The 22,175-nt window shown below is 43.4% G+C and overlaps 1 protein-coding gene across 1 annotated transcript; it reads left to right on the top strand.

Annotated features, from left to right (window-relative positions):
* The first annotated feature begins 884 nt into the window (after positions 1-884).
* On the top strand, positions 885-21,721 carry Etnppl (ethanolamine-phosphate phospho-lyase). Its single transcript, XM_075981332.1, has 13 exons — positions 885-1,092; positions 3,793-3,911; positions 4,136-4,295; positions 6,314-6,388; positions 10,298-10,388; positions 11,929-12,045; positions 14,246-14,328; positions 14,836-15,061; positions 16,165-16,319; positions 17,507-17,596; positions 17,991-18,121; positions 19,759-19,826; positions 20,971-21,721. The coding sequence occupies exons 1-13, from the start codon at positions 935-937 to the stop codon at positions 21,088-21,090; spliced, it is 1,593 nt and encodes a 530-aa protein (XP_075837447.1). The 5' UTR covers positions 885-934; the 3' UTR covers positions 21,091-21,721.
* Positions 21,722-22,175: the final 454 nt, after the last annotated feature.

The raw sequence follows: 22,175 nt of genomic DNA, 5'->3' as shown, positions 1-22,175 counted from the left end.
GTTGGGGGGGTGGTGCAGGAATGAGTACCAAGTTCACTACTGGGAACTGAGGGATAAGAAATAGCCTGACTTCGGAGATTGAAGGTCTGTGTCTACCTGGAACTATTGAGAGTAGACATTTGGAGTTGGAGTTGGAAGGTGGTGGCGCCCGCCTTTAATTCCAGCACTGGGGCGGGGGCAGAAGCTGGCAGATCTCTGTGAGTTCAAGGCCAGCCTTGGCTACTGAGCTAATTCCAGTTCACAGAGAAACCCTGTCTAGAAAAAACAAAAGCAAACAAACAACAACAACAAAAGAGTAGATGTTCGGAATGCCAGATCTACCACTCCCCATCGGAGACGTGGCTGAGTCCCAGTCTTTTTTTTTTTTTTTTTTTTTTTTTGATTTTTCGAGACAGGGTTTCTCTGTAGCTTTTGGTTCCTGTCCTGGAACTAGCTCTTGTAGACCAGGCTGGCCTCAAACTCACAGAGATCCGCCTGCCTCCGCCTCCCGAGTGCTGGGATTAAAGGCGTGCGCCACCACCGCCCGGCTGAGTCCCAGTCTTGTGACAAGGGAGTGTTCGACCTGTTTGCTATTGTGTACAGTAAATGGCAGGCTTGATTCACAAGATAATATATAAGTGCACTAAAAAGAAGGCAGAAAGTGGGAAAGCAGGAAATTACAGGCAGAGGAGGAAGAAAAGCAGAAGCAGACAAAGTTAGGAAAACAAAAGGTGAGGTAAATGGAATTACAAGGTGGAGAGGGGCAGGGGACATCTGCAGAGAAGGGACTGGAGCCGGTCTGACTGGGAGGTATGGAGGTGGCCGGCTGCTGGGCTGCTGGGTTGCTGACTTGCCAAGCAGGCACCAGGTGGAGGAGGGGAGCGCGAGGGAGGGAGGGACTTGGCAAAGGGCAAAGGCAGGCAACACTTAAAAGGGGAATGACCCTAGGTGGTTAATGCCACCAGTGACCTCCGACGCCCAGGGCAGGAGACCTCAGAAGGAAAATATCCTGTGTCCCAGGCTCCTCCAGAGGCAGGCACACTGGAAGAGCACGACCATGTGCGAGCTGTATAGCAAAACGGACACCCTGGCGCTGCGGGGCAAGCACATCGGGTAAGGAGCCTTAGCGGGCAGAAAGCAGCAGAGGACAAATCAGTTGGAGCTGGGTGGGAGAGACAGAGCGCCACACCCCCGGGCTCTGGAAGGAGAGTTCTGCCTGTCCAAGAGGTACTCCTAGAAGCCCCAACCTGAGCTTTCTGTGTCTCCCAGAGGCGGGGAAGCAGGTGGCTGGAGGTGCCGGCTCCTCCAACTCACACTGTCCTGAAGGCGGGTATCCAGCCTTGGGAAAAGAGCGCAGTGAGCAGGCTGGGGGAACACGCCTCCATGCTCATCAACTCCACAGCTGAACTCAGAAATCATTTGAGTGATGGCTCAGAAAACAAACACATTCTGACAACCTCTGTTTAAAGTGAACTTTTCCCGTGTGTTTGGTGAGGCAATAAAGCGTTTCAGCAGCTAGCAGAAGAAAACTTAAATCCCCTATATAAAACGCGGGGGCTTCGCGGGCACGTTATAGCTTCTTCTTAAGCTGGGTCGATTTTTAAATGCTGTGTTCTCCTGGCGTTTGTTTTGTCCGTGTTATGTGTTAATAGTAGAACTGTGTATAAAAGCCTGGCCTGAACTCTGGTCCCAGCTAGGTGTCGTGCTCATTCATCCCTGTCAAGTCTTATTATTAACATTCCAGGAGCAAAGGAGTGAGATAATATCTTGTGTATGGGTTTTTAAAGGACAATACGGACTGTGCCCTAACGTTGTGGAAGCAGCTATCCACAGTGGGCATGTACCTGGTGCTGTCGCCAATGCACAGTGCACAGACCAAGTGATAAGGGAAAGAAGCAATGTGTTCCGGGCAGAAATGCTGAGCAGGTTCTGGTACAAAAGCTCCTGGCTTCCCATCAGGAGGGTTCTAAAAGGTCCAGGAGACTAAGACCTCTCTCACAGTGGCCCAAGTTCCTCCCCCCACTCACTGATTGACACCTTTTAAACTAGATTCATTTGGAAACATAATTTCTGAGGGAGAACGGCAAAGTTTGTGAAAGGAGAAGAGTAGTGTTAGAGATGGGATCAGGGAGAATTTTACAATCTGAGAGCCAATGTGGAAAGTACCTTTAAAAGGAACAGAGCCCTCTGCAGCTCAGCTCTCAGTAAGACCCAAGGTTCTCTGTGTGCCTCGTACTTTGTAGATACAATCTAACCGTTGACTTTGAGTCCACAAGAATTCATTCTCTCTCTCTCTCTCTCTCTCTCTCTCTCTCTCTCTCTATTAGCTGATGCTGAAAAATCATATAAACCAGTCTACTGGTGGTGGCGCATGCAGTAGGGAGACAGAGGCAAGCGGATCTCTGAGTTCCAGGACAGCCAGGACTACACAGAGAAACCCTGTCTCAGACAAAACAACAAAAACACCCGATATGTCAGAAACAGATAAATGTTTTAATGAATATTATCTTATATAATACCTACACCTGTTTCCCCCTCCTCTCTCTTTCTCCAAATTATAAGGAACTTTATAACTAAATATAAATAACTTAGAGCTAAATACTACAAAGAGAATTTTCATGTATTTTGAGTGGCACTTGTCCTGTATCAAATAAATGACTTTCCCATCTTAAATACTTAAATTCGTTTGTTCTGGGGTGCTTTTGTGAGCAAAATAAGCTCCCATAATTCTTGGTTATTTCAATGAACACTTATGGCATAATATATGGCCAAGCACAATGCTACTGAAGTTTCTGATCTTGGCCCAATGGACATTTAAGCTTAAAACTATGGTTTTTATTTTGGTGCTTTTGCATATGTAAAAGAACTCTGTATATATCTTAGGGGTTTGTGGAGACTTTGCAATATTTATTAAGGTGAAGTGCAGCTGTTTAAAAGTGTTTTGATTATCGGGAGTAGTGAGTAACCTCAAACTTTAAAAGGACTTAGAGCTATGGTAAAAGTTGCTGTAGGTTTTTGTACAATATTAAGGATTAGATCTTAGCACTTATGTCTATTAGAGAAGCAGTTCATGAGAGAGCTATAGCCCATCTCCTAGTTTATGTAGGTTTTGTTTTGTTTTGTCTCTGTGATAGGGTTTCTCTGTGTAGTCCTGGCTGTTCTGGAACTCAGAGACCACCACCGGTAGACTAGTTTATATTTTTTTCAGCATCAGCTAAAATTAAAAAAAAAACAAAGAGAGAGAGAGAAAAAAAAATTCTTGTGGACTCAAACTCAACAGTTAGATTGTATCTACAAGTTAAGAGGCCCACAGAGAACCTTGGGTCTTACTGAACGCTGCAGGCTGCAGAGGGCTCTGTTCCTTTTAAAGGTACTTTCCACCTTGGCTCTCAGGAAATGTCAGAAACTGCTGTTAATAGATATTATCTCAGTAAGACCACCTATTTCCCCTCCTCTCTTTCTCCAAATTATAAGGAAATGAATAGTTATCACCCTATGTGGGGGTGGTCAACTTTGTTCCGTAGAATAAAATGTCCCAAAGAGAGCTGAGTTTTAAGTAAGCTGATTGGCGCACCTGTAAACAGAGCTGTTAAACTGTGGATATTTTAACAAAGCTGTGAGCAGTGACACCATTAAGAGGAGAGATTCAAACTAACGGAGAATGAAAAAACGATGCGGGCACGTGGGCTCTGTTTTCCCTTTCCCTTATAATTGAAATTTGATTTAATTTTCAACTGATGATTGACCTCCATTGAGAAGGAAAAATACTGCATTGTCTGACGGGACCAAAGTATTTCCTTTGCCTATGTCTAGGCCCTCTTGCAAAGTTTTCTTTGCTGCGGATCCCATCAAAATAATGCGCGCCCAGGGGCAGTACATGTTTGACGAGAAAGGCCAAAGGTACTTGGACTGCATCAACAACGTGGCTCACGGTAAGCAACCTGCGCACAGAGCGTTGGAGGAAATGCCTGTGGAGCCCGGTTCATCTCGGGAAATTTCATGTCAGCTGTCCCTCTGCTGAGTCGCCCTAAAAGGGGAAACCTTCCGTAAAACGCGGGGAGAAGGAACCCAACCCCTTTCTCTTTTTCCATCAAAATTCCCCTCTCCTCCCAAGCTCTTATGGCTGTTGACTGTTCCTTTATGTCCTACATTTTAGTGGGACACTGTCACCCAGAAGTGGTCAAAGCCGCGGCGAAACAGATGGAACTACTCAACACGAATTCTCGCTTCCTCCACGACAACATAGTGGAGTACGCCAAGCGCCTTACAGCCACCCTGCCGCAGACGCTCTCTGTTTGCTACTTTACAAATTCGGGGTACGTGTCTGGTTTCTGCCATCCTCACGCCCCGTTTACGCCTGCGTACCTTTTCCTTTTGATGCGTGGTGTGATACAGATGTCTATGAAAAAAATTAAGGAAATTCTGCCACTCACTAAGGGACCTTGATTAGAAGCAGACCTTTCTGTATAGTTTATTTCAAGACTCCGAGCATAAGAGGACACAGTGACGTCATCTTGTCACTCAGTAAAATGTGCAATATAAATGGCAGGCACACATAGTCCATTCAATACATAAATGCAGATCTCAGCAAATAAATGACCCTCCTAACCAAGTGGTAATTTTGTAAGATTTTTTTTCTTTTACTAACTTGCGTTCCTACAATCATTGAGCATATTTTCCCAACACAAACATGAGAAAATTCAAGTGAAGATACATTCCAACTTTTACATTTTGTAAGCGTAAATGGTTACGTACTCATCCTGTGGATAACTCTACAGGTATCAGAAAGTGTGGTAAGCAGATGCATGCCCAAGGATGTGGGAAGCCGGAAGTCATGTTAGAGAAAAGCAGTACACAGCATTCTGTTTTTAAAGGGTTAACTGTATTGAATTTGTTATTTAGAAAGCTATAATGTCTGCTTGTGTGATTTTCTGTGACCCCTGTTTCCATAGGTATTTTATAATGAGCACATCATTATTTTGTTTTAGAAAGAACTGAGGTGGCCTTTGAAGATCTCCTGTATTGTTAGAAGCCATCTTTGCCTTGTATAAGTGAAGTATAGTGTTTGCCATCTTTAGAGAATCCCAGACTATCAAAGAGGAATGGGTGCCGAACAGTGCAGTCGTTAGAGAACACGCATGGATGCTGCATACTTCCTGCAAAAGCAATAGTCTCAAAGTCGTCCAGGCGTCTGTCTAGATCCTGGCTATATGTCCGATCAGCTGTAAGCCTGGCTCTGGTTCCCATAGAAACGGAGATGGCAATACTTGCCTTGCAGCATTATTGTGAGAATACACAGAAGCAAACGCTCAGCTGATCACAAGCACCCCTTGAGCGATGTTTATCCAAGTAAGGAAAGTATATTTAGACTCTTAAACTAGGTACAATAACATGATGATGTTCTTTCTTTAATCAAATAATGAGTCCCTGCGACATGGATTGGTAGCCAGGCTAGAGGGTCTTCCATCCTTCCTGAGATAGGGTATTCAATGGCGGCTAAGGGTCTTCCATCCCTCCTAGATAGGGTATTCAATGGCAGCTAAAGGTCTTCCATCCCTCCTAGATAGGGTATTCAATGGCGGCTAAGGGTCTTCCATCCCTCCTAGATAGGGTATTCAATGGCAGCTAAGGGTCTTCCATCCCTCCTAGATAGGGTATTCAATGGCGGCTAAGGGTCTTCCATCCCTCCTAGATAGGGTATTCAATGGCGGCTAAGGGTCTTCCATCCCTCCTAGATAGAGTATTCAATGGGGTTTTCAGGATCCTTTTAAAACTAGTCATCACTGGTGCAGCTACAAGAAGTGGGAAGCTTGGCTGTCATTTTTCTGGGTTTCTTCTGTGTCTTAGTCCTTAATGGCTGTGACACGCGTTAGAAAATGACATTGAACTGGGCGGTGGTGACACACACCTTTAATCCCAGCACTCGAGATGCAGAGGCAGTCAGATCTCTGTGAGTTCGAGGCCAGTCTGGTCTACAACAGCTAGTTCCAGGACATGCTCCAAAGCTACAGAGAAAGCCTGTCTTGAAAAAAAGCAAAAGCAAAAACAAAAACAAGGAAGGAAGGAAGGAGAAAGAGAAAGAAAGAAAGAAAGAAAGAAAGAAAGAAAGAAAGAAAGAAAGAAAAAAAGAAAGAGAAAGGAAGGAAGGAAAAAGAAAGAAAGAAAGAAAGAAAATGATATTGAGAACTTAGGGTGACCAAGAAGGAGTAGGAAAGAAACTTCAGTTCTGCATTATGCTTTTCTGGATAAAGGTCGTCTTACAATTTTTGTAACTAGCACTGAGTCATTTTAAAAAGAGATTGTCACCTGTCCCTTCTCTGTCTTATCTCAATAGATCCGAAGCCAATGACTTAGCCTTGCGCCTGGCACGGCAGTTCCGAGGCCACCAGGATGTGATCACTCTTGACCAGTAAGTCTTAGGCACAGGGTTTCCAAGGGAGAAGCCCCTTCAGAGGCAGAAGTGTGCTGATCTGTACCGAACCTATCTATACCAAAACACGGGCACTTGTGGAGGAGGGTGTCATGGAACTGTCACGGAACAGTGGTTTGAAATTCCACAATAAGGGGTTGAACTTAGCTTAAATCCAGAGGCTAACTTACTTTCTAAGCCCCTGAAAATGCAGCATATCTTGAAGCCTGCAGCTTTGTGGGCTTGACGTGAAACCAGGCTGACATTTTACACAAGTGCACCTGCGGCGGCCTCTGCATAACTCAATCATTTCCAATTTTTTTTTAAAAAGATAAGAATAATTTCTTTAAAATCCAAACATTTGCTTCACTTCACTATTGGGATTATCCGCTGTACTTAATATTAAAGACAGCAATTTATAGCAAATTTAAAACTTTAGTATTTTTATTTGCTCACGGCTACGAATGATCTTATTACCTCTCGAACATGAATTTGCTAATTTTAAACAAGATATTTGGCATCCATGTTTACTAACATTTTAAAAATTATTATATCCCTCCACGCCACCACGTATGGGTTCACATTATGCCCAAAAATCTACAGAGTGGAATTAAATACGGACTCATTTTCTGTCGCTTCTTCATTTGTTGCTACAAACTTTTGGGTTCAAATAATACAAAGTGACCTGTACTGTTTCTGTAAGTCAGAAAGCTGAAATGACTCCCTGAGCTAAAAGCAGGGTTATCTGTGGGAACTCTTGGCTCTCCCACGTCTTATGTCTGTGTCTCATGGCTGGCAGTGCCGGCCTTCACCTTCAAAGTCAGCCATCACCCGGCTCAGCCTTTGCTTCAATTCCCCCCACCTCCATCCTGCTCCTGCCTCCTACTTTCTCTTATAGGACATCTGTTACTGTGTGGGCTCCTCCCAGATGGTCCAGAATAAAGCTCTCATTGAGTGGTCCTCAATACACCTAACAAATCACCTCTGCTATGAAACATATTCTTAGGTTCTGTGTATAGGAGGTGGGGTGTTTCTTTTTTAAAATTCTCATCCTCCATCACCTATGGACAAGTATAATAATGTATTTACCATATATTTATTGACTTACTTATATACTTGTGGACCTATGGAAGACTATAATAATATATTTAGCATCTATGTTATGCTATTTGAAATGTTTTACTAGTACATGGTAACTCTATAGAATAATGGATTTCACTACAACATTTTCATACATGTGAATGTGTTTTCCAATCATGTTCTCACCATTACCCTTCCTGTCTCCCTCCCCCTTCCACGGATCCCTTTCCTCTTCCCAACGAGCTCTGCATGTACTTCCACGTCCTTTCATTTTTTACATCATGTAAAACATGTTATCTTACGTGCATCTGCTTTACCAAAGTTAGTGTCGATCTCTCTTTTCATGTTTCATCCCACACAGAATTCCTGAAAGGCATTGCATTCCTCTAACTCAGTTCTGACAATAGAAACATAATGTGAGCTATGTATGGGATTTTAAATCTTCCAGTCGTTTGGGGTAGCCAACATGCTGTCATTTTAATATGTAATCAGCATAAACTACATTGACATATCTTTCATTTCTTTTTTTTTTCACTGAGTATCGAAAGTCCACTGTCTGTTTTACACTACAGCACCTCTCAGGTCAGACTAGAGATGCTGCCAGTGCCCATAGCTCCACGCGGGGAGTTGCTGCCTTACGGTATTATAACAGTGCTGTTCTCACTGGGCAGTACCCCCAGTGACGGGTACCGACTGCATCTGCTCCCAGCACCAGCAGAAATCCTTCTACACGGTCCTCCACAGAATATTCCGAGAATTCCCTAGGGATAAATTCCAGAAACAAGATAGGTGGGCAGCAAGGTATACAAAGGTGCTGTTAAATAAGGTTTCAATATTTGTCTCCAGTGTGGTTACAACTCCAGACACAGCACAAGAAAGGTCCCCTCTCCAAAGTCTAACCAAACCCAATACTACCCAGCTTTCTGTTTTTCCCAACTGTTGCTAATCCAATGGGTGTAACATATCTTAACTGGCACTGATGATTTGAGAATCTCCTCAAAAATCTTATGATTTTATCATTCCTTGGCGTTGTTTTTTCGTATTCTTTATAATTTTCCCAGTCAGGAGTTTCCTCCTTTTGCTGCTGCTTTGCAGTTTCCTATACAGCCTAGGTCAGAGGATCTCTATTTGGAATTATTTGTAGATGGGTTTTTAGACCTTTCTCTCCACATCTGCTGATTAAGAAATAGAAAGAGGAATATCATCACCATTTGTGCCTTAAGGGAGAGAAAAGTATTTTGTGGCTACTCAGTCGCCACTCATTTCAAGTTTTTCTTCCAGAAAACTAGTGTTAGCCTAGTGTCTCCAACCAACCATTCACTAGACAGCATCCCCAATGGAAAGCCATGGCAGTGAGATCAGGGAATGTCTCTGACTCTGTGGCCAGGTTTGGGAACCTCCTCTTCCCGCTGGATTGTCTCATCCAACCTTAGTGGAGGAGGGGATGCCTGCTTTCACTGCAGCTTGATAAACCGTGGCTGACTGATACCCATGGGATGCCTACCTGTATCTGAAACAGGGGAAGAAGTGTGGATGGGGTTGGGGGGAAGTAGGGGGCTGGGAAAAGTGGAGGAGAAAAATCTTTGGCTAGGATGTAAAAATAAAATTAAAAAAAGAAGAAAAGAAAATGCCACAGTGGGGGTGGGGGATATACAAGATAGCTAGGACTATTTCACAGAGAAACCCCATCTCAAAAAAATAGGAGGGAGGGAAGGAGGAAACAAAAAAGAATGTAGAAAACTCAAATCACAGGATTGAATGAAGATATGGAAACATGCAAATTCAGACTTACTAACCAGGCATGGTGGCACATGCTTGTAGTCCCAACTGAGACAGAATAATCACTTGAAGCCAGGAGTTCAAGACCAGACCACAGTATGAGAGGTGTATGTTTTTTAAAAAGTTAGGCTGGGGGGCTGAAGACATGGCTCAGAGGTTAAGAGCATTGCCTGCTCTTCCAAAGATCCTGAGTTCAATTCCCAGCAACCACATGGTGGCTCACAACTATCTGTAATGGGGTCTGGTGCCCTCTTCTGGCCTACAGGCATACACACAGACAGAATATTGTATACATAACAAATAAACAAATATTTTAAAAAAATTAAAAATTAGGCTGATAAGGTGGCTCAGCAGGCTTGGCAAGCCTGGCAGCCGGAGTCTGATGCCCCTGGATCCACATGGCGGAAGGAAAGCCCTAACTCCTTCCAGTTGTCCAGGCTGCATATGCACACACAAGAAATAAACAAATGCTTAAAGTGTTTAAGCATGTAGAAAACTAAACTAGGTGATGGTGGCGCACGCCTTTAATCCAAGCACTTGGAAGGCAGAGGCAGGAGGATCTCTGAGTTTGAGGCCAGCCTGATCTACAAAGAGAGTTCCAGCATAGCTAGGACTGTTTCACAGAGAAACACTGTCAAAAAAAGAAAGAAAGAAGGGGAGGGGGAGAAAGGAAGGAAACAAAATGAAACAAAAAAGAATCTAGAAAACTCAAATCACAGGATTGCATGAAGATATGAAAACATTCAAATTTAAAGAATCTAATTTAGCAATATAATCCAAAACTGTTTATTTTCCTACTGTAATAAAAAAACCATTGCCTATGAGGACACATTAGATTTCTCGTGTACTTCATTGTATGTATAAGAGAAAATGGACATATCAAATGGGCTGTCCTGACAGGAAGGGCTGGATCCAGTCATACAGTTATATGTGGCACCAGCAAGGAAATTCTCCCCAGACGACGAATACAGAGCGGTATACAATATTGGCTTTCATATGGAAAAACACCTTTCTTGGAACAATTTCCATTGCTTTTCTTTACCATTTCAGTGCTTACCATGGTCACCTGACATCATTAATTGAGATCAGTCCCTATAAGTTTCAGAAGGGCAAAGATGTCAAGAAGGAATTTGTACATGTGGTAAGTATCCCCACGTCCTATCATCAGAATGCTGGGGCTAGAATGCCTATTGCCATCCAGCCCAACCCTCGGAGCAGAGTGGAACCATGGGAGAGAAACTAAGAATCAGAGCGGTCATATAACATGCGGACCTCAGAGGGCCACGTACTGGCAGCATGTGGCTCACACTGAGAATCGTGGTCAGAGAGTTTAGTGACAGATGAGATTTTCAGCAGCTATTGTTTTATTCTTGTGCCCCCTGGTCTTCAGTTACTCTTCCAATTACTAGTACTAGATCAATACCCAGAGCTAAGAGAGTTTCTATGACGATCATAAAAATAATTTACATAAAGCAGAAAGCTGAGGCCTCAAGCCAGACCAATGGCTCATTGCAATGAATACTTAGAAGTTTATGGACTACAGGGTATACTGCGTGATTTCTGTGTCATGCTACAGCTTGGCGTGGCACACATGCCAAGACTTTTTGTTTTGTTCTGTTTGCTTTTGTTTTTTGTTTTTCTTTTAAAGTTTCTTTTATTGGGGGGAGAGGTTGCAAGGGCAGAGGGTAGATATGAAAAAATGGGAGATGAGTGGGATTAGAATTGCATGATATAAAATCCACAAGAAAGCCGGGCAGTGGTGGCGCACGCCTTTAATCCCAGCACTGGGGAGACAGAGGCAGGCGGATCTCTGTGAGTTCGAGGCCAGCCTGGTCTACAAAGGGAGTTCCAGGAGAGGTTCCAAAGCTACAGAGAAACCCTATCTCGAAAAACCAAAAAATAAAAAAATAAAATCCACAAGGAATGACCAAAACGTTTTAAAAACTAATAAAATTTAAAAATTTATATAAATCATAATTATGTAAATAATGTGAATTGTTTTAAAGGTATTTTTCTTTGGTTTTTCGAGACAGGGTTTCTCTGTGGTTTTGGAGCCTGTCCTGGAACTAGCTCTTGTAGACCAGGCTGGTCTCGAACTCACAGAGATCCACCTGCCTCTGCCTCCCGAGTGCTGAGATTAAAGGCGTGCGCCACCACCGCCCGGCTTAAAGGTATATTACATCAAATGGAGAAGCCAGACAAGTTGTTGAAACAGTGAAATTCACTTCATATGGTTGTGTTAGTTGAGGGTCAGTGGATCCTTAGAGACCTCACTGCTTTATTTCAAGGCTTTAAGAATAAGCACTAAGGTACCCAAGTTTCCTAAGTGATCGTAGTTTGTGATATAATTGACAGCCTAAGTTTGTTTTTACAAACACTCATTAGTACAGTCTCCACCTCTTATTATTTTTATATAACATAATTGCATCTGCCAATCTGTATTTGCTTTCTATGTGAATAGGGATAAATTCTTTGATTTAGAGGGTCTGGGTCCAGCTCACAATTGAAAGATGTCAGTTCTTCGGAGCCTTCAGAAATGTACAGAGATAAAAGGCACTGGGGGTTCTTGGGTCAACACAACCACTCTCCAACATGCCCTGGGGGAGGGAATAGATGACCTCTTGGTTTTCAAGTTTGGCCAAGAGGCAAATAATGAGAAACCGTATCATCTGATGCTCTAGGCACCAACTCCAGATACTTACAGAGGGAAATACAGAGAGGACCACGAAGACGCAGCCACAGCCTATGCCGACGAAGTGAAGAAAATCATCGAAGATGCTCAGAGCAGAGGAAGGAAGGTGGGCACTATGGGAAACACTTTTAACGTCTTTTACGGAAATAGTTATAATAGTTTTCTCTACAGAAAAGAAAAAGGATTAAATCGAAAATTCCATTCTGTTCTTTGCTGGTTACATTTTCGCTTGGTTTTGGTGTTACACTGTCATAGGAAAATGTTATCTTAGATATAAAACTACTCTCTTCTCCAATGCTGCTGGCTAATTCTGATCCCTCACATACCGCACAGGATCTGGTTCCTAAAGCCAGGCTCTCCCAACTGTGAGGGTCATGGGGAAGCAAAGCGGCAGAGGGGCTTCAGTGTCGAGGGCAGTCCCAGCTCTCAGATCCTCAAGGGAGTGATGATGCTGTTGGAGCTAGGGGGTTCCTGGAACCACAGAATTGAGGCTCGGCTCCTCACTACCCCAAGGCAGAAAAACGACCTTTACCCCCCAGGCCCGGACTTCCCAGAGGGCACCGGAGTTGTCGGGGTTAGGAAAGGAGTTCATGCTTTCGGTCTTCACCCCACTGTCTGCAGATTCGTGTTCTAGTCTCCACCACTGCAGGGCTGCGTAGGTGCAGATTAGATGCAACTAAACAACACGCAGCCTTTAAACTGGTTTTTGGCACAGACGTGACGATATGAATGCTTCATTAAATCAAAGTGATTTGCCTTTTCCAGTGAATTAAAAATTCTTTTGCCTTCGTGACAGGAGATCCATTCTTTTTTTTCTAGAGTAGCTCTCCTACCCCCCCACCTCCACACTGCCACCCCCACCCCTGCCTTGCTTTCATGTCCTTTATGACATCTTGGTGCAAATGAGCCTAAATCTCTACCTTCCATAGAAGCTTCCGAGTCTCCTCCCTGCAGTTTTGATGCTTTCAAAAAAAAAAATATTTTTTTTACCTCAGCAAAATGATATGGAGCCTGCTGCTAATGGAGGGTCTAGGTGATTTTTGTTTTTTGTTGTTTTAGTTTTGTTTAGTTTTCTACCAAAATCAGTGCTACACAGTTTGGGACCTGATGGCACTGTGTTACCAATGCTGAAAGCTTTGCAAAAATAAATATGGGGCATACACTTCTAAATGTCGGCTGTGCTTGTGATATCATGGAAGGTTGGAGCAGAAATTTCTAGACTCCGGCAGCCTCATTTTAGAGCTAAGACACTAAATAGCTCTGAAGTAAAGAGTTTACCCCGGTTCTGGTAGGAGTCTAGGGGCAGACTTGGTTCTCTACATTTCTTTCCTCGTGCCTTTTTGAGCTTTCTCTTCTTCCCTCAGTGATTGCCACTTCGAACTTCTCCTTCTGACATGCTTCCCCTGTAGTTTCTGTTGAGATGCCTAACTTATGAGGAAAGCCTGGTTCCAATACAGACCTAGTGCTGTGTGGAGCCCCAGGCTGTGTGCCCGCTCCCCAGGTGCAGACTCTAGCCTCAAACAGTCCTATTTTACTAAATAGGGAACGGGCACCAAGGTCATGCCTTCTGAACCTCGATCAGTTTGCAAAGGTCATGTCATAGACATCAAAACAGTACTTTTACTCAGCACAGCCTGACAAAAGATATTGGCCCTTAATTAAGCTCTCCTCTTGCGGTTTTCATTTCCCTAGGGGGCAGGACTTTATTTAGGTCACGGCCTCAGGCAGCTTTTGTTTTTAATTAGCAGACTGTGTAGCACGCACCACAGGTCTGTTTCTAGCCATTTTAAACCTACTCAAAGGGCTGGAAAGATGGCTCAGCCGTCAAGAACACACACTGGTCTTGCAGAGGACCCGGGTTTGGTTCCCAGCACCAAAGTCACAGCTACTCACAGCTCCGTCTGGAGGGGACGGGGGAGGGGGGAAGGCTTCATGCCTTCCGACACCTGCACACATGTACACACACATGCATAAAGTTAAAGATAAAACTGCTTTACCATGGTGTGCTCTTGAGGCTGTAGAGATGGCTTAGCCATTAAGAGTGCATGTTCTTTCAAGTCCCAGGTTTGGTTCCCACACCTACAGAGCAGAGTTAAGAAGGCTCTGTAACTTCAGTTGCAGAGGATCCAGTGCCCTCTTCTGGCCTCTTTGGGTACTGCATGTACATAGAACAGAAAACAGGCATGCAGAACACCCACGTACACATCAATAAAAATAAATCTTTAAAAATAAAAACCTGTCACATAGGAAACTTTTTAGGGGGTAGGTGTCTTGTAAAGATTGTGACCCCATCTTCTTTTGTATAGATTGCCGCCTTTATTGCTGAATCCATGCAGAGTTGCGGTGGACAAATTATTCCTCCAGCAGGCTACTTCCAGAAAGTGGCTGAGTATGTACTTGACTTGGGCATCCTTGGTCAAACTGAGGGTACTGTGGCAAGTCTACAGGTCATACTTCCAGATTAGCTGATAAAAAAAGAAACTGCTGCTGTCTGCCTGCTGCCTTGGGACTCTAGGATGTCCCTGATCTTAACCAAGATCAGCAGATACAGGGTTTAACACAGTCCAGCCTGCAGAACTATACCCCAGCTCCTGCTGGGCATCCTGTCTCATTGGCCCATAGCTACGCCTTGTCAATTAGTAGACATGAAGAATAGCCCTGGATAGAGCCACTTGTCCAACTCTCTCCCCAAGTGGAATGTTGCAATACAGCTTACTTTAAGTAGCATGCATCCCATATGGGGTAAATCTAATCTAGAAATTAGATTTCTAGCCTGTAATGTTGCTACATGGTTTTGAGTCCTCGGATGGAGGCTTTGGGTTAATACTTCTCTGCTTTCAATCGTCTTTTTTGGGTAGTGTTGGGGCACTCATCCGCATATCTCTTTGCTTTTCAGACATGTTCGCAGGGCAGGGGGTGTGTTTATCGCTGATGAAGTTCAAGTAGGCTTTGGTAGAGCTGGGAGGCATTTCTGGAGCTTCCAAATGCATGGCGAAGACTTCATTCCAGACATTGTCACCATGGGGAAGCCTATGGGCAACGGTCACCCCATGGCCTGTGTGGTGACAACCAAAGAAATTGCAGAAACCTTCAGCAGCACTGGCGTAGAGTATTTCAATACAGTAAGTTTGGGTTCGCAGCTTTAATTCTAAGAGGGGAAATTAATGCATATTCTTAGATAATAAAGAAAAGGGCTCCAATTAACCAGCATACCATTCTGGACTGGGGAGATGGCTCAGAGGTAGGAGCACTGGCTTATCTTCCAGAGGTCCTGAGTTCAATTCCCAGCACCTACATGGCGGCTTATAACCATTTGTAATGATATCTGGTGCCCTCTTCTGGCCTGCAGGCAGACATACAGGCAGAACACTGTATACATAATAAATAAATCTTTAAAAAAAATTACCATCATATCATTCTAATACTCAAACTTCAATCACACCAGCCTGGATTCCCTTTGAACTTTTCCTCTTCTGATAACATTCTTGTTAGATTTTGTCAGGATAGATTTCCTGCTAATCTTTGGGGGTTGTTTCATTAAGATGATGTGATCTTCCTTATTTTGTGTTGTGTTGAAATTCCTTAAACACTTTGAAAGCTTTAGATGATTTGAAAGATTTAGATGAATATCTGTCAACTCTCATAAGAGAGACTCCGTGTTGACCCTTGGAAAGCTGTCTTTGGCTTTATCCTCCCAAGTAAATGCTTTAGGTTGGAAGAGTCGCTGTCGTGTGCACAGCAGCAAAAGCAAGGGTGCAAGCACAGAAAGAGTTTGTTTTTCAGAGAAAATATTGCTTAGCTGTTTTCTCTCAGCTCTTTAAGGACACAAACACTGATTTCCATTACTAAACCACACTTCAGAATCTTTAATTCACAATCTAATATTTTCTGTTGTTTGGAGGAACCAATAAACCCCTTATAATCCCTCACACTAGATACATATCCTGGAGAATTTTTCAGGAGTGAATTTTCACTCCGTTCCAATGAGCAAAATCATTCTGTCTTCTAATTCTGATAGGTTACTATTACAAAATAAAATATATTTTAAAAATTTATATATATGGCATTTACATAAGCATTCTTATCTTTAATAATATATACTTTGTGGGGACTGCTGAAGGCATTAAAATAGGTTTTGTTTTTCAGACATATGTTGAATGCCAAATTTCTCATGAATGAAGAAATACCACTAATTCCATTGCTGTTTTCTCATCTTTGTCTGTAGTATGGAGGAAATCCAGTGTCTTGTGCTGTTGGGTTGGCTGTGCTGGACGTAATTGAGAAAGAAAACCTTCAGGGAAATGCTGTCCGAGTGGGGAATTACCTCATGGAGCTACTGGAGGCACAGAAAGCTAATCACCCTTTGATAGGGGATATCAGGTGGGTTGACCGACCATCATGTATGCATTTGTTTCTCCATAACAATCTTGTAAACTTGAAAGCTTGAACTCAAGTTTCTAAAACACTGAGAAACAGAGAGAGCAAGGGTTGGTTTTAATCCAGGACTCAGGGACCACCCTAGCAACATGGGGGTACATATCTTTCCTCAATTTTTTTTTTTTTTTTTTTGGTTTTTCGAGGCAGGGTTTCTATGTGGTTTTGGAGCCTGTCCTGGAACTAGCTCTTGTAGACCAGGCTGGTCTCGAACTCACAGAGATCCGCCTGCCTCTGCCTCCCAAGTGCTGGGATTAAAGGTGTGCGCCACCACCGCCCGGCTTCTTTCTTCAAATTTGCAGGCTTTTGGGGGCTGGAGAGATTGCTCAGCAGTTAAGAGCATTGCCTGCTCTTCCAAAGGTCCTGAGTTCAATTCCCAGCAACCACATTGTGGCTCACAACCATCTGTAATGAGGTCTGGTGCCCTCTTCTGGACTGCAGGCATATATGCAGACAGAATATTGTATACATAATAAATAAATAAATATTTTTTAAAAATTGCAGACTTTTGTTCTGTAAAGTTAGGATAATTTTAAGCCCAGGAAAGGAAGGAAGATCAGATTATTCCAAGTATGTGTGGATGAGGAGGAAAATGCTATCTTCATTGCTGGGTATTTTTCATAGATAGTTATAAAAACTTGTAAGGAGTAGCCTGAGAAATTAAATGGCATCAAGTGTTGTTTGAGGACTGGAGAGTGTGCTCAGTGGGTAAAGAGTTTGCTGTACCTTCATTACCACGGCAGGTGAGTGGTGTTCACCTGCAACCGTAGTGCACACAGGCTATTGTTAAGAGAGATGGCCCCTGACTAACACCGCCGAGGCTGGCCTCTGGCCACTACAGTCACATGCACACACGTGCCTGTGTACACATGCATTCCCTACACACACATACATGCATATATAAACACAATTGTTTAAAGTATGATCCTCTTATAAAACTAAGTGAGGTGGGAAATCTCTGATGGCAAAACTTGTTTCAAACATGAGAAGCAACTATGATGCTACTGGCCTCTTGAGCTAGTTAAAATCAGTTGCGTTTCCACTTAACATCACACTCAGTTTGACATTAAATGTCATTTGGTGACAGTGCGGGGCTCAGAGAGTACACATGGACTCTTTTTCCTCTTCTTCAGAGGTGTTGGCCTTTTTATTGGCATTGATTTGGTGAAGGACCATGAGAAAAGGACACCTGCAACAGCCGAAGCCCAGCACGTCATTTATAAGTAAATTCATGACCCCTCATCCCCACTGTATGTGCTCACGGCCCCTCATCCTCCACTGGATGTGTTCACTGCCCCTCATCCTCCACTGCATGTGTTCACGGCCCCTCATCCCCACTGCACGTGCTCACGGCCTCTCATCCCCACTGCACATGCTCACTGCCCCTCATCCCCACTGCACATGCTCATGGTCCTTCATCCCCACTGCACGTGCTCACTGCCTGGCCCTCATCCCCACTGCACGTGCTCACTGCCTGCCCCTCATCCCCACTGCACGTGCTCACTGCCTGCCCCTCATCCCCACTGCACGTGCTCACTGCCCCTCATCCCCACTGCACGTGCTCACGACCCCTCATCCCCATTGCACATGCTCATGGTCCTTTCCTGCACTGATTAGGATGAAGGAGAAAGGGGTGCTTCTCAGTGCCGATGGCCCCCACAGGAATGTGCTCAAAATCAAGCCACCCATGTGCTTTACAGAAGAAGATGCAAAGTTCATGGTGGACCACCTTGATGGCATCTTAACAGGTTGGTCACTCTCTTAAAGATGCTAAACTATGTAGACCTTAGTTAAATCAAACATTCCCATTTATATCTTCACACAACTCCAAATATGTTTTTAGTAAATTAGCACATTATTGCTATCGCTAGTTTGGTTAATTGTGAAATGGCATTTGTTGTTTTGCTTTTTAGATAAGGTCTCATTGTGTAGCCAAGGCTAGCCTTAGAGTCACGATCTTCCTGCCTCAACCTTGTGAGTTGCTGGGATTATAGGTGCACACCATCACGTTCAGCTCGCCCTGTTTTGTTAAACATTTCTCTTCCCTGTGGACAATAAGTAGGCTTCTCAAACTGTGTGTCTGCACTGGGATCACACCACTAACACTGCGTGGTTTCACATTGAGCCATTGAGATAACGATGCATCAGCCTGCTTTGAAAGGGCCCATTCACAAGCCGAGCTAACATTCAGGTGACAAGGAGTGAGGACAAGGGACTCAAGGTCAGCCTGGATTGGACACAAAGACCCCAGTTCAAATACAGTCAAATCAAGGAGACAAGAGAGATCTGAAATGTTTTTTTAATAAAAATCACAAGGTATAGATGAACAAATTTTGGCCATACGCTGAATCGTTTCACTTTGAATTATTTTTGTTTAAGAAATCCTCAAATGTCAAAATGGTTTCAACCTGTTTGTTTACCTCGAAAACGCATTGATCATCTAGACTTCTGACCTACCGTGGGCATTTTATCTTCTGTTCTTTCATATTCTAGAACTAAACTAATTTATTTCTGTTATAAATGTAAATTGCATTGGAAGTAAATAATCACTGTAAAACAGTGTTGAAATCCTAGAACTATTGAAATAGTAAGCCAATTTTTATTGTCGTTTAGGTTTACCCATATTATATAGATATGTATTTAGCCTCTCTGCTCAATTCCCAACCATTGGGGTTAAAATATTATGAGAAGTCACAAGTCAACACAACGTAGCTCAGCAATGTTTGGAAACTTCTATATCATCCTGCTGTTCATAGTAGCATTCTTGGACTCAGAATGCTCTCATACTCCATGCTGTCAAACATCCTCACCAACTGGTGTATCCTGTAGTCCCACAGCATCAGGTAGAAGAGTACAGAGTAAAACACCCTGTTACCAAGTCTGAGCCTACTCAGACTGAACTAAGTGATATTACTAGCAGCCCAGAAGAACTTGACTATGTGAACCAGACACAGGTAAAACAATCTCAGTGCCATGTCCCTAAACAAATTAACAACGAAAAACTAAAATCAAATTATAAACTAGACCTAGAGAGGTGGCTCAGCAGTTAAGAGTGGCCACTGTTCTACAAAAAGACCAGGGTTCAATTTCCAGCACCCAGCCAGTAATTTACAATCATCTGTAACACCAACTCCAAAGGATCCATCACCCTCTGGCTTCAGAGGGCATCAGGTACCTACTTGGTGCACAAACATACACACAAGCAAAACACCCAAACACATGAAATAATAGCAATAAAAGAAGGTTGAAAAGACGCAAGCCAGCAATTGGAATAGTAACATTTGTTAAGCGCATTACATTGCCTCTCAAGTCCTTCCTTCCTAAGGATATTCCTAGACACTATTTTTAAGTATGCTGGTCAAATTCTGTATCTTCTTTGATTTAGTTTTAGAAGAAGTCACGGAAACCAAGGGTGATGGGGTGATCTCTGAGAATACAGTTTGCAGAACAAAGGTAAGCGGTGGCCCCCTTTTTTTCTGGGAAAAGCTTAGAGCATTGAGGGGACTAAGGGATGGCTCTGTTTAATGCACCATGACTATTAAGAACAAAAGCAGCCTTGCTAAACGAAGGTTAACACTGCAATTCTGAGAGCACAATTAAGTTCCTAGAGCCAATAGTGTATTGTCTGCAAGAAATGAAACCAAATTACCATTCTCACAGGTTTATTCTCACATAAAATAAATAAAAACAAAGGACCTCCCTCTTCTGGCCTATAAAGATTTCATTTCAAAAATGGGGAGACACTAACCTGCTCTGAGCTTTTTCCTGCTGGCTCAGAAAGCCGCCTGCAATGGCCTCTGGTTCCCATGATGCTGTTCAGTTCCCACAATGCTCTTCACCATCTACACAGGCCTTAGCAGCCTAGCTCTGAAACACCAAGAACTGGTTCTGAAATGAGCTACATGGAAGCTTCCACAGCAGCCAGGAGCCCCGGGGAATCACTGGCACCGAGTGGCCTAGTTTCTGCTCTTGATGCGCTTCCAGCAGAAAGCTTTTCCGTTTTCTTCCCGAGCTGCCCATGGTGTGAGAAAGAGCACCCGGGCCTGGAAACAGAAAAGCAAAACCTTGAGAGGCTTTGTTGCATAATTTGTTATTTGTTTATAGCTCAGATGGCAAGGGAACATTCAGTGCCCAGGGCCTGCCTGCACACCCAGCGCAGTCAGCAAAGTCCTTTTCACGGTTAAAAAAGAAAAGAAAAGAAAAACATTGGGGTGTTTGAAAAAGAGCAAATGATTTCTAACAAGACACCCTCTGTCTCCTCACACAACACAACCCAGTCAAGGGACCCATTATTACTGAAAGGGCAGGAATCGTTTATCAAATCTGGGTCACAATAATGGTTGCAAAATGGATTCACTCCGCACTCACTGACCAGCTTGAACAAACAAGAGTTCGCAGCAGGGAGTTGCACCCTGAAGCCAATCAGTTACTGCGCGTGAATAAAATTTTGTCTGGAGTCTCAGAATCCATGTTGCCGTCATCTTTCGAATGCCTGGGGTTTTCTTAGGGGTGGGCGTGTCCTGTTAACTCAGAGGAAGGGGGTTGGCTGACAGCAGAGGGGGACATCCACCGGAGTTTTTGTGGGCCTGTCTTGCAGGAAGTCCACGTGGAACAGCTCAACCATGGCGCCACCGAGTCCAGGGAAAACCACAGCAGAAAGAGAAACGGTATATGCTCAGATCAGAGCACGCTGCTCAGCAAAAGACTCAAGACATGAAGGATGAGCAGTAAACGGCAGATAAACATCCGTGGTTAAAGAGAGCGAGTGGATGCATTCACCTCTTAGTCATCCTGTAAGCTAGAGTTTTCAGTCTGCCTAGTTTGTGCATTAAAGGGTAGATTAGTAACAGCGATAAACAAAGTGCTAAACCACGTCCACATGATTAGTTCAACCTCTGGCCTGTTGATTCCTTTCCTGCAATTCTAGAAGTATCTGTCCTCCTAAAACTGAATTTTCAAATGCAGAACTCAACTGAATGCTGCACTTCTCTTGTCTTAATGCTTGAAATTAGAGAAACAAGCCAAGTGGATTCCTTAAATTCAGAGAAATAGTAAATTAAAGTATTTTAATATGAGAAATACTCTAAATTGGTTAATATATAAAATATATGGATTTTAATCAAATAAAAGATGATATAAACAAAGATGATGACTATAAAATGCAGCGAGCAGTACAGATCAGAGCGGTGAAATCAAAGCCATTCCAAATGGAACCACAGAGCCCAGAGGAAAAGGTCAGTGTTCCCCTAGAAACCTGGTCACTGGCCACCCTGGGGGAACTGAAATGGGACACGTGAAGTCTAAGTTACTCTAAATGAAAATCACAATAAACAGTTGGCTAACTCTAAGGAAGCAATGCCTTCCAGACACAATACACATATGGGACCAATACACATGTGAGCTCATAAAGACTGTGGCAACATGCGCCAGACCTGCTCAGCTTCAAGCCAGACAGGGTCCACTGAGAGGGAGGTAGACACAGGGTCACATCCCTAACCAAGAAGCTATCTGCACTTGATACCCACTGGCAAAGGGAAAGTGTCATTGGGTGTGTTAATCACAACCCCGGGGAGGCCCATGCCCTGGAGTAGCTGGCCAACACAAGATGAACTCACCTTGTGGTATTTTTTATTTTTTGAGACCCTTTTGTTTCATTTTGCTTTGTTTGGGCTTTTTTCTTATTGGTCTTTTGTTTGTTTATTTTGATTTTCATTTTTTTTTTGTTTGTTCTGTTTTGTTTTTTAGAGACAGGGTTTCTCTGTAGCTTTTGGCTAGCTATCCTAGAACTAGCCCTTGTAGAAA

Source organism: Microtus pennsylvanicus, chromosome 7 (assembly GCF_037038515.1).
Source record: "Microtus pennsylvanicus isolate mMicPen1 chromosome 7, mMicPen1.hap1, whole genome shotgun sequence".
NCBI lineage: Eukaryota > Metazoa > Chordata > Mammalia > Rodentia > Cricetidae > Microtus > Microtus pennsylvanicus.
This window is presented reverse-complemented; position numbering and strand designations above follow the sequence as displayed.